At 41.1% G+C, this 16609-nt stretch overlaps 1 protein-coding gene across 2 annotated transcripts in view; it reads right to left on the reverse strand.

The window, feature by feature from the left end:
* Positions 1 to 3006: 3006 nt before the first annotated feature.
* tmem178bb (transmembrane protein 178Bb) overlaps positions 3007 to 16609 on the reverse strand; it is a 103852-nt gene continuing 90249 nt past the window's right edge. For both annotated transcript variants that reach the window (XM_058625482.1, XM_058625481.1), the window contains exons 5-6: positions 9867 to 10004; positions 3007 to 6643 (exon numbers count right to left, since the gene is read on the reverse strand). In XM_058625482.1, coding sequence (XP_058481465.1) covers positions 6393 to 6643; positions 9867 to 10004 — 389 coding nt within the window. In that variant the 3' untranslated portion in view covers positions 3007 to 6392. The remainder of the gene's footprint in view (positions 6644 to 9866; positions 10005 to 16609) is intronic.

The raw sequence follows: 16609 nt of genomic DNA on the forward strand, positions 1-16609 counted from the left end.
ACATTCTAATTGTACGCTATATTCCCATAGCTTTAACATGCTGTCCAACAGCTCTTTGCACAATATTTTCTTAGTATATTCCTACACATATGAAGAACTATCCGAATGGGATTAGTTTCCATGGGTAGGTGGAGCAATGTAAATCGATTTACACACTGCCGTCACATCATGAGCATATGATGTTGCTCCAAATTCACCTTTAATGAGAGAAAGTTCCAGATCAATGCAGTTTTAATATGCAGCAGATAAACTTTTGTGGCTGTCTAACAACATGGAAAAACACTAAGAGTGTTTCAAATATGGCATGCACTAAAGATTGTATTGTATTCATATTGTTCAGTATGGTTTTCAACATCTTTCCTCTGCTCTCCCCATTGTGTCCAGAGGACCAGCATCTCCCAGGTCGGATTTATTTTGCCTAACTGCAAAATAATACTAATACATACTAATATGCATACGAGTATGGTAATTCCTTCCACTCAGATCATTAGATATGTCACAGGTCCCCAAAGGTGTTGAGACAGTTTTGTTATCTCAACATCGAAAAAAATTGACAAAAGCTTTATAGTCCTACATAAACCTCTATATATCCCTCGTCTAACATCTCACATTTCATTCATAAACAGGCATGAGAAGCTGCAGCGTTAGTAAACACACCGATGAGATTTATTTTGTTGTGATTTTACATTCCACAGTTGAACAGTTCCGTTATTTTTTTTTTTTTTATTTTTTCTCCTATTGTATGATTAATCAACAGACACAGTACTGATGTTAAAGGTTGACAGATCACTTTTGTTTTTCCATATCTGGTGTCCCCCCAAACGAAGGAAGTTGCAGTATCTCTGTGCCAAAACCACTTCGGCTGCAGTCCGCCTGTGTCTGACAGTTAAACGATGGGTTTGTATTGTTGTGACAAAGCTATTATGGGTTCTTCAAGGTGAGAAATAGTTGTGCTGCTTAATCTGATTTACTATAAGCCATCTGTACATCCGTGTGCCTCCAAGCTAACGCACCTGTTGTTAGGCACAAATCTTTAATGGTTGTGAGTTTGACCAGAAGTATTTACACATTGATCACAGCCTTAAACATATTGAGTGTTTACATATATATATATATATAAACATTTTATCAGGGTAGGATTAAAATAATCCATCTCAATAATCCAGCTTCATTCGTGAATGCTTCAGATCTGATCACTCAAACTGCATAGGTTGATGGTGTGGGACGTGTTGTTGCAGTCTGGAGTCTCACCATGAGATGTCACTAATTATCACACACTGGACCTTTAATGCTGATGTTAGCTGTGTCTGTTGTGGCTGACTTTGTAGCTAGTTGCTAATGTATGTCTCTAAAGTGACAGTGATGTGGCATCTGCACTTCTGACTGGCTAGCGTCCGTTCTGGAATATTTTATTATTTTAATTATATTACTGTTGAAAAAAGTGGCTTAGGGTTTTAGTTACACTTGAAACGAAAAGTGTGACTACACCGAACCCCTACATTGGTTTATTAGTAGCACCACCACAATATTAACACTAATTAACACGTGATTTATTTGTTATTTTATAAATTCAAATTGATTCAAATCTTATATCATGCTAGAGCTTTGCGAGAAGAGTATTGATTCACCCAACTCCTCTGAAAGGTTATTTCTCTCTCTCCTTGCACAAATTAAAATGAGAAACGAGATGCCACGGCGGTAATAAAAGCTTCTCCTTGTGTATACAGTGTATACCCCATTATACTTAATGTGCTGAATAAAACTGATGTGAAGTTTTCTTTTCAGTTTTATTAAATAGTTTAGCTTTGTGACGTCAGCTTCTCCAAGGGGATTAATTCCAATGAATCGCTGGACAATGTGATCAATCTACAGGAGTTCATCAATTCTGGTCCTGTGGATCTAATACTTGGGAGAACCAGGACGTGGATTTGGGTCGGACAGAAGTTTACGTGAGTGATTATGCTTTGGCTCCACTTTTGCCCTCTATGTCCTCGTCTCTCTCTGTGTGTGTGTGTGTGTGTGTGTGTGTGTGTTCCCCTTTGCTGTGGCAGGTTGGAGCAGCACGACTCTTTACATCCAGCGGAGTTAAAGCAATTTCATGCTCAATTGCATTATCAGCTTGTGTCAAAAAGGGAACGTCTACCGTTGGAAAATAACATACCGTGACCGCAAGTAAAAAGTCGGGGGCCAACAATACGCAACGCAATAATATCGATGTGTGTTATATAATTAGCGGGGACATACTATAAATCATTTTCTTGCCCCATTACAAATGGATAATTTCATTTTGTCTGGAAATGTCTATGATGCTCATCTTTAATATTCCAAAACTGTTATTAGAGATAATGGTTTTCTATCTCATTACCTCAGAAGTTTAATTACACAGTTAATTGATGATGATGATGACTTCTTAATGTCATTATATTGTATAATAAGATTACAGTATGCCTGTGCCCTGCCCACACAGTTTATGCTCTGATGTTTCTCAGAGGAATGACTTCATGCTAAATCAGACTCGGAGAAGAAACATGATGAACCCGGCACGGTGAGAAATTGACGTCCAGATCACCAGAAAGCCACGCCTGATGTCTGGAGATAACATTATAATCAAATTATGATAAAAAGCACTCGCTCTGCCATACCTTATTACCCTGGTCTCCAGTAGTGTATGTCTAGGTACAGAAGGGTAAGTGGTTTTCATTGAACCCTTTGAAAGTGCAGTTATACGAGTCGAAGAAGCTGCGATAAAAGCATTAAATCACATTGAAGCTGTCACATGAAACACTGCTTTCATCTTCTTTTTTTTTCCCCCACTTCATCCTGTTGCATTACTTTCATACCAAGTCACTGTAAACTTCATTTAAAGACAGAACTATTTATTTTCTTCGGTCCTAGACATTGAGTTATGTATTTAACCTTTTATTTTTTTTATTTTTTACCAGGAAGTCATTTTGAGATAAGAAACCCTTTTGTGAGTGAGAGATAAATTTACAGCCACATCATTTTCACACATCTGAGCACTATTTGCATACAGCCAGTTCTAGAGCTACCATTGCACTAGAGTGAGATGTTGGAATGTAACCATCACCCATCAAGGACACTCAAATGTTATAGGGAGCAGCCAATTGATCTAGAACTGTCTGTCATTAAAGGTGAATTTGGAATGATTCCCACTTTAAGTCCCACTGCTGGTTTTAATTTGCACACAAGATGATATTTGCTTAAAAGCAAAGTTGGCATTAGTGATCCATAATTAAATGGTAGCATTTCATCATAATGTAAAGAGGGAGAAAGAGTTTGTGCTTCTATATGACCCTTTTTTTCTTCCAAAAACACCATTTCAGGCTCTCCCACTATGGCATTTCTGTGTGGTTGAAATGCCAATATGATAAAAAGCCCATAGACCTCCGGACATCATGTGACTCGGTTTGTTTATACCGCCATGTTGGCAGGAAAAGTCTCTGCAGAAATATCATCAATGCCCATTTCAAGTGATCAGAGTTCACTGTGCACTTTAAATCCACGGAGATCGAGCAATGTATTCCAGAACCTGACGGACTCAATATATCTGGCCCTTAAAATGCAGCCACGGAGCTTTACACGAACATGGAAACAGCCGCAGTGGACCTTCCAGACTGGCAGTGTCGGGAAGGACAGATGTAAAATGGACGAAAATGGAGCACAAATGGGCCTTTAGGCATGGCAATAAAAACATGTAAAAATAAATATAGCAATTTAATAATATAATATCGATATTAGGGTCAGTGAGTGTTGGATTTTGTACCTGATGTGATCACTGTGTGCATCACTACCTCTGGTGTCTCTCAGGATCTTTGTTGATCTGGTAAAACACTCCTGGGGCACATTAGATATCCAACATCTACACTTTTTTCTGAAAAGATGAGTTGACTGACATATTGTGTGATACAGTATTGTGTGGATTTGAACAGCCAAAATGGCATTGTTTTTATTCCAAGTGTTGCATGGAGTTGTGTTGGCTGTTGCATTATACCTGCTCTGCACACAGGACCCTTTGGTGGAATTTGGCACCGGCAACAACTACCTACACTACAAAGAAACACCAAAAAAAGAGGGAAGAGTCTGAAGGAGTGTTGAATAACAAATAATTAAACATGTTGAAAGATTGCCTTGAGTCATCTGTTGCACATGAAACTAGTGCCTCTATCCGAGGTGCTCAGGACAGAGAGGTTTGATCCCTAAAGCACTGAGCAGTTCAGAATCATGTTGCGTATAAAGCAGTGAGGTACCGTCATAATTTGCCTCAGAAATGTTGCCAATTCTGTACCATTTATTCGTGTCATGGTTGATGGGCAAAGACATGACGGTCCAGTGCAAGTTAATTTAGGAATATTACTAATGTTACATGCATTCATCATCATTTCCTGTTTTCCTGTCCTCTCAAGCATGTGCACTCTTAAATGTTTAAATGTCCTGAAGCCCTGAAATCGGCTGGTCTCATCTGTCCCGATGGCACAGCAACTAAGCAACCTCATTTGTCAATTATCCTTCATCAAGCTCATTATCACCACCCTCTCTCCTGATTGACACGAAACCATACCCTGTAAGTATCACATCCCGATATAATACCTGCAAACTGGTTATTAATTAGGACTTCTAAAGTTTATGAACCAGGAGAACCAATTGAAACCGCATTGCAAACATATCACCTTCAAAATCATATTAAATGGAACAAAAGCTGTGGATTGGCTACCCTATGGTTTTGAATAATTGACTTAAATAGGGAATTACCATGACTGTGATCATCCTACCTTTCAGTGGAACTGACGAATAGTCTTTAGCTGTACCTTCTGTCAAACGTGTTGAATTTGAACCTAGTTAAACGGACAATGTAGTGCATTATGAGTTCCATTCCTAACGTGCATAGAGATTTTTTTTAAGATAGAGTGTGTTTTAATGGGTGGTTGAGACCAGGGTGAATATTGCAAACACAGAACGCAGTTGTTGTTTTTTTTCACCTGCAGTCTCAACGTCTTTTGACTGAGTATGGTGACACCTTTTTTTTTTTTAATCTCAACAGCACAGCAACAAACCAAAATAAATGATAATACCAAATTAATACCAGATTTCCCAACAGATGCAAGGACTTGAGTTCTTGCCTCCGTAGTTGCTCAATGCAGCAGCATATGGGGTTGATCATGCTGCACACCCTCACACACACAACATTTCTTTGTCAACGAGGTCTGCTGAGACTCCGGAAACGATGGTGAACCACAAAAGCTGTAGGTTTTTACACAGGATACTGCATCTCCCCCGTTACATCTTTCTGTTCATCAATGCTCCTGCCTTTATACATCTCTCAAGGCAGCGCTCCACCTTGTCAGTATGATCTTCTTCTTTTTTTTTTAAACTTTTTTTTTCGTTAGCCACTGCAAAAATAATCCACACATACACACATTCATACTCACAAGTTTACAACACTTCTATGACTCGAAGGGGGGGAAAAAAAAAATCAAACTAACACAGCATTTGCTCCGAAAGTACACTCGGTCAACAGTTCCCTCAAAACAAGAAGGGTTCAGTAAAAAGGAAAATACACTCTGGATAAAAGAGGAACGCATGTATAAAATGCTAAATGGGTAATGGGGGGTCATCTTTTGGAATGGAATGCACCTACACAAGGATGAAAATGGTCTGATGTAACATTTCCTGGTTGTCACTTCTCTGGAATGTTCTGTACATTAATGTACAACAGTGGAGGTCCTGGATCTCCCAGCCCTAACTGGAGGGTCCTCAGAAGCTGGAATACTGAATATGAATGGATGGCCACTAAACATGATCCCAGCTCTGCACGTTACACAGTTTCATGTTTGCTCCTTTTGTCCTTTGTGAATCATCCCACAAGAAACTCCGTGTGGACAAGTCCATGAGAAACCTCCACGAGATCTTGACTTGATTTTTGATTGTTTCTTCTCAATGCTGCTGATTCATTCAGTTCTCCTCCATCACAGTAGACCAGTTATACATAAGTCATAAGCAGTTCAGAGGTCGAACACCCTTGTCTCTCACCTTCAGAGTAGTAGCGTCCCATTTACCGACAAATACGTAGTCTTTTAGAGTCTCCGAAGTACTTCGACAACCTTTCCTGGTCATGGTCCATTTCAATTGTCTGCTGCACAACAACAAAACAAGCACAACTTTTTGATAAAATTTTTGATAATATGTTTGTCAAGTTTTTTTTCCGTTATTTTCAAGTTCATCAAGACACCCATTTTCAAACACACAAATTGAAAAGAAAAATCTGGAACCAGGAAAGACTAGAGATGAGTGGATGCATGAACACGTGGAACACTTTTTTCTCTTTCTTGGTTGTCGATCTGTGGGTTACTCCGGTCTCATGGTGGCTGTCATCTTTAGCAGACGGTGCCGTTCTCCTGTCGGGACTTGGGGCAGGTGGATCGGGGTATTGGCTGGACGGAGGGAGCCAGGGTGCAGAAGAAGCCGGCGATGAGGGTGAGGCCGAGGCCTCCCCAGGCGCAGAACATGGACCAGCCGTAGCCGTGGCCAATGTCGTCAGGCAGGCCGTACAGGTACCGTGGAAAACGGGAAAGCTCAAAGTTGATGCCGGCGACACAGGTACAGAGGGAAATGATGCAGAAAGTTCCTGCAATGACAGAAAAAGAGAGGTGAAGGAGAGAAAAGCAGTGCATTGGACATTCCGGCCTTATCGACACGGGAACAGGACATCCCCGCTACGATCTTTTACTTCTTTTTCTTTTCATTCATTTGTAAAAGATTTTCTGTAAACACAGCATTGTATCAAGAAATGTCTCTATCCACACAAAGCCCCCCAAAATGACTCTACACGCTATAGTACCCTGGTACTATAAAAATTGATTTAAAAAAAAAATGATTCAAACAATGTATTTAAAATCCCTTTTTTGTTACTTATTATATTTTATTCTTATTTGACTGTATTTGCTGCACTGGATAGAGAAGCACAATTGTGCTGTGTACCTGATGTGCAATGACTATTCTATTCTATTCTACACAAAAATATAAATATCATTTTATGGCTCTCAAAACACTGGTTCCATATGGTTCTCATTGTGATCCAACCAATTGGTAAATGCTAGAAAGAGAGAATACACTACGATCAATGAGAGATAAACATAATTTAACATAGTATTGTAAAACAAAATGATGATAATGATAATTTACTTTAAAATCAGTAGGCTGTTGCAAATATTTGTACGTGACATATTCCACATACAGACATCAAAACTGTGTGCTTCAATGGTATGGCCGATTAAACCTGAAAACACACCCTGAAACAAATCATTTTACCACCATGTCCATGTGTTGTGACATCAGCTCACACTAAGTGTGGCTCAAGGTGCTAATTCAGGATGTTTGTGGCTGTTGCAAACAGTAATGAGCTGCTAATGACCTGTGTCATTATCACCAGCCACGTGCCCTCATCATGATCCATTTCTCTTGGAGAAATAGATCTCTCTGCTTCTTTTCCTGAATGGTCTTGATATGAAATGGTTTTATATTAACGATGGCTGCAATCTGATTTGCCACCACCAAGGGCAAAAAGACAGCAGATCATAAAAAGGTTATAGCACTAAAGCACCGTAAATCCCTTTTGCTACTTTTTTTTTTTTTTAACATTCTGTCCACTTTATCATCATCTGAATGAATCTCTTTCTTTGTACTGTTTATAGCAGAGGCTGGAGATGATTCTAAATTTGGCCTCATTTTCGGAGCTCGGTGACCCTGTGGGCATGCAGCTCTGCTATGATTTGGCTGCTGCACACTGACCCAGTCTGTTTTTTTTTTTTGGGGTTGTTTTGCCTTCATTACCAAGCAGCCATAATTGACTTTTTAAATTGCCTGTTTGCTATACAACTGTAGGGCACAGCACTAATCCAAGGCTGATCATAATTGAGGAGCTGTGCAGCTCACAACACATCAGTGTGCAGCTATGACTGATTGTCCATTGCCAGAAAGTGGGACACTGTGTGTGTGTGTGTGTGCTCGGGTGATGCAGGGGCTAAATATGAACACTCAATATACTCTGCTTTCATCATTCTAAACCACCAGCAATAACAGAAAAATATATTTTTTTTCCACTCTGCTGATGTCAATGCCGAAAAAGTCACATGACAAATGCAATTGCAAGACATTAAAATGGGAGTAATCCTCCCACAATATGCAGCTTGTCGTCACAAGCTAGATCCGCAATCTGATTCTAAAACACTTGTTTTCTTAACCTTGCTTTAACACTTGACAGTGTTAAAGGTGACATAGAATGCTGGTATCGCACATATATGTTAGTTATGGAGGTCTACTTACATATATTAACTTGTTTTCATGGTTAAAAACCTCCTAGTCGCTGCAAACGAGCCGATCAAAATATCTCCTCACTGACGCTCTCGTCAGCCGCACTGTTTCAGACCAAAATCACACCCCCAGAACGTGGACTGTGTTGTGATTGGCCAGCCAACGAGAGCTTTCCCACTATCATGTGATTGGCCAGGTACCTGGAAGTGACATAATTGGTAGGCCAGCTCTCAGATACACAGCTCCCCCTCTGGCACGCTGGATGCTCTGCATCTCAGCAGCTACAACAAGAGTAGTTCTTCTTCTTCTGCGGTTGAATGTACGCAACCGGATGTGCCCGGACTAGTGCCCGCACCAGGAGGCGCTACGGTGGTGAGAGGAGTGGTGAGGATTTCTGATGACATCATCAACATAGGGAAGTGCCGATCCGCTTCGCAGAGCCCAGGAAAACAATAAAACCCTATTTCCTCAGCAGTGGCTGAACTGTTTGTTCTGAAACTTTAGGGTTTCATAAACGAGGTAATGACGCCGATACACACACAAACGCAGCGTTAATTGGAGCTTCTGGTCTATGTCGCCTTTAATGCGTTTCTCATCATCGCGAGTTTCTCGTTAAAATTAAATGGTTCTCTTGTTATAACAAGATCGTTTTTTTTCTTTTTAAAGGGAAAGTTTTGTGTTAAACAAAACATCATGCGGTCTGACATGTACAGAAGTGTAGAACTGCCACAAGGAAGAAAAACTCTACCTTCCCACAAATCTTAGTGAGACAAAGAAACTGTGCCGCTATTGCATAACAATTTATCCAATGAGGAGCCAGGACTCCACAAAGAGGCGGTCCTCTCTACATGTGAGGTTAGACTGTTGAGCTGTGTTTCCACCAAGTTGACCAGTTTGGTAGGGTACCTTTTTTTTTGCGTTTCCATTGGTGTACCAGAGTAAAATGGTAGTCAGCTGACTGTCGTGGGTGGAGCCAGTCTAGCGTGACAGAAAAACGTAACTGACTCCTTATTGACTCTTCAACGGAGTCAGTCTATTCTCATACAAAGCTTGACATCTTGTTGAGACAAGAAGCCACAAACCAAACAGGGAAACAAAAAAGAGCTGCTGGATGTCCTCCATTGTCGTCTGTTGTGTCACGTTCGATGTTGTCATCGCACTGGTGCAACGCCATACTACGTATCTTGCTGACAAGGCCACCCCCCCGCCTACCAAGTGAAGGTACTGCTCTCAGTCTCTGACCCAGGGCGTTAACGTTCCAAACCGTACCATACTGTACCACGCCAAAACCCCGATGGAAACACGGCATTGTTGTTCGTCAATCCATAAATATCCTGCCCTCACCAAATGAGTGCATGAGGCGACATAAGGAGGAGGGAGGTTGATGTTGACAGACAGAAACTTAGCCAAAAGTCAATCAAGAACTCAGCCTCCATGAAATTCATCGAAGTCAGTGTGGTGTCCTCTCAAGTCACAGTGTTTGAGTGTGTGTGTGTGTGTGTGTGTGTGTGTGTGTGTGTGTATTGTGTGGGACTCACCTCCCATGAGGAAAAGGAGACCAGCCACATACTGCATGAGGCCTCGGTCCCAGCAGCAGCCGAGGACGCCGACGATCCAACCGAACAGGATGATGGCCACCGCCATGCCCATGAACCCCGCTGTCATTCGCCGCAAGTCTGAGGAAACAGCAGGAGAGAAGAACAGAATGAGAACAGTGACCAGTGAAGAGGATGTGAATTCATTCGGCCTGAAAGATGAGTAGGCCGAAGAGACCTGTGGAGAATAAGTGGCACCAGTGTGGAATAAAACCCAGAAATAAAGATTTTTATACTTCCTGCAGGGTGACACCACTCTCACACGACCAATAATGATAGTCTCACACATTGCTCTGAAGGTTTAATGACAGCTGTATTGACAGTCCACTTTAACACAGTGCTTTAGTACAGTGGTTCTTAATGTGGGACCCATAGCTTGGGGGTCTGCACAAAAAGTTAGCAATTCAGTATAAAATGATGCCTTGGCTGGCAAGATAATGGGAGAGGATATAGAGACCTCTGGATGCTTTCCTGACCAGCTGGGTAAAATGCTGTGGCCGTTTGTACAGATGGGCTGAAATAGTTGCGTTACAGAACTAATTCATTTGGCCGAACCTATATTATGCATTCAACCAGAGCTCAACTCCGTTTTGAACACAGCTGCGACTGCGGCTCATTTTGTGAGATGAAGGACATTGCAAATGGACTTCGCAGGCAGGATGCTGGACATGATGCACTACTCTATTCAAGAGAATAAATGATAGCATGCTAATGCTTTTTTTTGTTAGGACTATGAGCAAAGAACCTTGCAGTATTGTCCTCTCTACCAGTGCCGGTAAAAATTTGAAAACCCCTGGTTTAGCCTTTACATACACTCCGGTGTCCCTACAAATCAGGGAAAGTTTTCTTCTGTGATATCAGAGAAAGTGGATAACACGGTAGGGAAGTGGCTAGCATTGTTGCCTCACAGCATGAAGGTCACCAGTGCAGATCTCAGTTCTGGCGACCTGTCCAGCTTGTACCCCTATGTCAATACCAACTTATACAAAAGGTGAACCTAGACTCTGGGGGGCCCAGGCAAAGAAAGCTAATTGGGGCTCAGTACTGCAACTTGCAGGTCAGACAAGGAACTTGTATTTGCCTGGTATGCCTGTGTATGAGTTTTTCAGAATCAGCTCTACTGGGATTTTCACACATCTCTAGAATTTACAGAGCAGGGTCTGAAAGGGAAGAATATATATATATATGTACATACTCTCATTTAAGTTAGCGTACATCTACATAGAGTCTTAGCGTAGCACCGTGGACATAGATGATACATCACGCAGACATTTGTAGACATACAGATGCAGAAACTGTGAATCTAGCCTTACCTAAGGACACTTTAGCACATGGAAAGGAGGAGCTGGGCACTGAATTGTCCACCCTATGATTTGTAGACCTGCTCCACCACCTGAGCTACAGCCAGACAGTAATTAAAAACTGTAAAGTACGAGTTTGTCAAAGTCCACTCAAACCGATTTTACGAGGGCCAGTCTCCTCTAAGGTTATCTTGAGTGGGTCTTTAATTCTTTTACATTGCACAACTTTGTAAATGTAGTCCACTGAGCCTGGGCATGCGCTGTGAGGGCAAACAGAAGGAGAACACAACAGAAGGAGGAAACAGAGTGTGGATAAGGTCAGACTCCGCCACAAGGACAGCAGTGTGCTTTGCAGGAGATTAATGACAGTGACAGTGATTAGCTGCGGAGAACTGCTGATATACGAGGAGGAGGAGTGAGGATGAAGAGCTCCAAGCAAGGCTTCACACCCCCTCCTTCCACACGTAGATTAGGATGTAAAGGGTGAGGTGCCCTGTCAGGCGGAGGAATGAGGGTGGGAGGAGAAGAAAGGGGTTGCGGCGGGGCCTGGGGGCCGCATGGCACAAGACTCGGGTAGAGGACACCATGTGGCGGAGCGAGAAAGGTCAAACACATTTGGCCCGAGAGCATAAATGAAGAGCAACAAAAAAAAAAAAGGCAAACCAGCTCTGGTGTTGAGCATGCTGTAGAGGACATGTTGTGAGCCGTTAACACATTCACACCATGCAGCCACCGACACAGCCATCAAGTGTTATCAGCCTCAGCCTGAAAAAAAAACAACAAAATAGACCAAAGTCCTTCTAGGAAATTCTCGCCACTTGGCAGCCATCTTGGTAATGCCTCCAGGCAGCTATTTCAAACTTACTAAATGAATAGGGAGAGGACCATAACTTCACTTTTTATCAGTGTTGGGACATAAAATCCACCTCACAAGTCAAATCTGATAAGAAATGTTATGTTTCTATGAAATAGTATTGAGACCATTAACGATAATAGTGATGTTATTATCAAATGAGAAGGATAATATCAGTTTTCCCATATGTGCTCTCTTAATTATGGATTGACATTCAGGGGTATAGAGAGGTATAGTTCTTCATTCTGTATTCCTTCTTGTAATCTTGTGCATAAAGGGACCATTTTTATTATGTGTATTTTGGGTATAAACACAAACCTGTGCAGGGAACAGTCTCAAGAGTGAATGTGCTTTATGTCGCTGTGCCACATTGAAGTAGTAGGAAGTAGAAGCTCAACCCGAAAAGTAACATGACACACATGTGACATCACAGAGTTTGCCCAGCACCATCTTAGTATATGAAGATTAGAATAATTTGAAGAGCTTGGGTAGAAGTGGGGGTTGGGGGGGTTGGATCTCAGTGAGAGCACACAGATTACTGCTCGTGATGTAATCTGCTCTCAATCATGTCATAGCCGTGTCCTAAAAAGAATATCCTTCTTTATGGAGGAGTTTACTCTAAATGGAACCAAAATGTAGAAATGGGTGTAATACTGTATTAAAGAAGACCTGAAGCTCTTGACTGAGACCATAAACTCGTCAGGAAAAATTATTTTATACATTCCTAGTCATTTCAGGTTAATACCTAACCAGTTCGACTAAATTTCAGTATTGAAGGCGCAGAGATTATTGAGCTTTCCAGAAAGGTTTAGAAAGGCATGAATTAATAATTGAAGATAAAAGGTGTATTGTATTATTGCTTTATATATATATACTTTTACTTTAGACAAAGTCATTGGATACATGTAATATAGCTGTGTACAACCTTTTCAAAAGAAATGGTCTAGCTGACTCTAAATGGTACCAACATGTACATGATGGATATGAAAAACAAGCATCTTGAAAATGTACTGATGTTATAAATCAGAAGAAGACTAATTTTCTCATAGAAACCAGTGGAGTTGCCCCCTATTGGCCATTCAGGAGAATATAGTTATTCAGGCACTTTCTCATGCTTTAAGACAAAGTGCAAAATGTGCTTTTCACGACTGCAACACGATGAAAAACCTGTTGAGCAGTTGTGTTTCTTCAGATTTGACAGTGATCAGTAACCATCAGCTGACAAAAAGCGCACAAGGAGCGTGAGTGTGAGAGAAATGCTGTGTGTGTTGGACACAGAGAGCCTGCTGGGACCATGATAAGGACAAATCTGTCCTCCGATCCGCCAAAGACATTAGAGGAGATAAATGATGGGAGGTAACAGGAAGTGGTTTGACATTCAGATTTGCAGTGAAAAGTGAAGGTGTTGGGAGAAGAAGTTGGGACGTGGGGAAATTCACCTTTCCTGCAACCAGGGTCTATAATGAAGGCACTGTTCAGAAATGTCACTCTAAAAAACGTTCTACATGAATCACCGACACTTTTGTGTAGAAGAAAGAAAATTTTATGAATAAGAATAATTTATCTACATTAAATTCTCTTATTTGACCAAATGTCAATGCAATTGAGAATTAATACAAACTCTTCTTATTGTACCAAATCATACCGTCGGAAAATTTCCAATGGTTTCTGAAAGCTGAGAAGTTGCAAATCAAAGCCAACCTGTGGGTATTACAGTAAATCCACTCAGCAACATTGAGAAAACTCAAAATGTTTTTTTTTTATTTTCAATATGTTTCACACTCTGCCAATTTAAAATTTAACACGCAAAATGTGTTGTTCATTTACAACTGCAATGTCGAAAAAAACAACTTTTAGTTTTTCTTCATTTTTGTTAAAACAGTACTTTAACATGCAGTAAATTGTAAATAACTGCCAGATATTGGAAGTTATTCTGGAAAAATGGACAAAGGAACTTCGTTAGAGGACATTCTCTGGTGAAAACTCAACCTGCAAAATAAAAGCAGGAGGAAAAGAAGGCAAAGACAGAGAGTGACAGAAGCTAAGGTTTTAAGTGTGGGCCTGGTTGAAAAGACGTCTGATTCCACTTGAAAGGGAACATTAAATCCCAGTCTAGTATGGGAGGCCAGTACATGGAGAGTATGAGACAGAGAGCACTTGAGTTGGAGACAAAAAAAAAAAGGAAAAGAGAGTGAAAAACATGACTGAAATGCATCCAGTTAAGCACAGGATAAGCTACCAAGATCTACTTTTAGCTCGGTGTGGTGGAAGAGAGTATAAGTATACAAGAGGTAGTGAATTAAAATCCCAAAGAGGTACACAGGGAAAAAAGTTTCTCAAGCTAAGGTCTAGAACAGGGGTGTGAAACTCAATTGCAGAGGGGGGCCAAAATTAAACTGTGTCCACGTTCTGGGCCAGATGAGGTCAAATAATATAAAATTCTGATAAATAAAGAAACAAATCAGTGGTCAAGTTTGAAATTAAAGATGCGTCATGTTATGATACATTAGTAATACCTTTTTCCCATAAAGTATGTTTGAATGATTTATCCGTGGAATCACTATTGGGCGACAGCTTCAAAGTCATGTAGACATGAGTTAAAGGACTCACAAAAGACCATAAATGTAGAAAAGTGGTATGTATTATGTCGAATACAGTTGTATGACGGGCCAGATGTGGCCCCCAGGCCTTGAGTTTGACACATGTGGTCTAGGAACGTTTTTTTAAGGTCAATGTTCACATTGAACTGGAGATATTATAAATATATCATGTAATATATAAAATAAATACTCTTTTCCAATGCCAGGTGAGAAAAAGGAAGCCTCAAATAGAAATGTATTATGTTCTGCGAAAGACATTATCTCTGTTAGTCTATTCTTTCTCCTCTCATGTCTTTCTGCAGTGCGTTTCATCCAAAATCACTGATATGATAGGCTGGGAGACGTCATGTGATGATTAACAGCACATGTAATTGGTCTGCTGTGTTTCCTGTACCTCTGGTGCCATAAAGGTTAGAAAAGCTGCACCAGTTAAAATTCAATCGCTCCACAAAGCGAGGCAGTTAACAGTGATTTATGGGAATAGTTGCAGGGGTCGGGATAGGACGTTAGTCTGTCGGACCGTGGTTCTGGTCCACCTCAGATGACCTCTGCAGTATAATGACCAATATAAAGATGTAAACACTGATCTACTTTCTTTCAGTCAAGTGCAACAAACATTGTTATCACAAATAACATAATATCACAAATATGTCATTTTAAGAAATAGCTTGTGACAGGCCATTATATAACGTTATTGCACACAGAAAGAGTGCCCAATTTGCCTAAACCCCAAATCTGCATGTTTCTGGACTGTGGGAGGAAACCTGGGAACCTGGAGAAAACCCACGGTCACACAGGAGAACATGCAAACTCCATGCAGAAAGGCCCATGTTCCGACCGGGTCATGAACCCGGGTTTTCTTGGTGCAAACCACTACACCAACCACATGGCCTTGTTTTGTGAATTCATAATTCATAATTACAGGTAGATAATTACACCTTCACGCTCCCCAGTGCCTGGATTTTCAGACTGTGGTTTCTTAATCATTAACTCAACCTTTTTGTTTTCCGTTTCAGTGAAAAGAGTCAAAGCCTACACCTGACAGCGATGTAGGTCAGAGGAAGTAGTTGCCCTTATTTCTCCTCGTCCCTGCTGCGCGGTCTCTCTATCGCCTCAGATCTTCTATCCGTGCGTTCTCTGTTAAGAGCCAGACCCTGCAGGTCACTGTGGGACTCCACGAGATGAAGCGTTGCAGATTACTAACATGGGAGTACAATCCCTTGTGGCGCACTCTCGTAGCTCCTGGCTAACAATGTCCCACATTCCACAGCAATGTCCTCCTCATTTCTTTTACGACTGATATCAACGTATGAGGTGGTGACACTAAGTCAACACTGATTTCAATGTACTAGCCTTAAGGAACCAGATGATGAGACATACAGTAGATGCAAACTAGGGGCAATGGGTCAGTGGCAGAGCAAGTCATCTTTGAACTAGAAGGTTGTGGGTTCCATTCTTGGATGTGACCCTGACATTGCTCGTGGTGGCAGAGCGGCAGCGTGTGAACGGGTATTAAAAGTTGCGTGATAATGTGAAAATGTGCTGAACCTACATGTGCCACATGAATGGGTGTGAATGGCAAAACTGTAGTGTAAAGCAGCTGTGGTGATCAAGACTAGAAAAGTGCTGTAAATACACAATAAACGCAGTAAAAGAAGGAAAAAACATACTTTTTTTAAGTTGAACCTTACAGGATTTTTAATTTTACAGCTTCAGAGTCATTGTGATGTTAAATGTCTTGTTGTGGGGAGATTGGCGCCTGTCTCCACTCCCCCCTATGTTCTACCCTGAGAATTTTGATTATCAGGTGAGATGACCCATGATGGAACCTCTGGAGTCAGTGATGAGTTAGTATTCCTAACTCCATTCCTGAGTATCTGAACAGTAAGTCATCATCACAGATTCTGGCGAGCAGCATGCCAGGTCTGATAC

The sequence above is a fragment of the Solea solea genome, chromosome 3, assembly GCF_958295425.1.
Source record: "Solea solea chromosome 3, fSolSol10.1, whole genome shotgun sequence".
In the NCBI taxonomy this organism is placed as follows: domain Eukaryota; kingdom Metazoa; phylum Chordata; class Actinopteri; order Pleuronectiformes; family Soleidae; genus Solea; species Solea solea.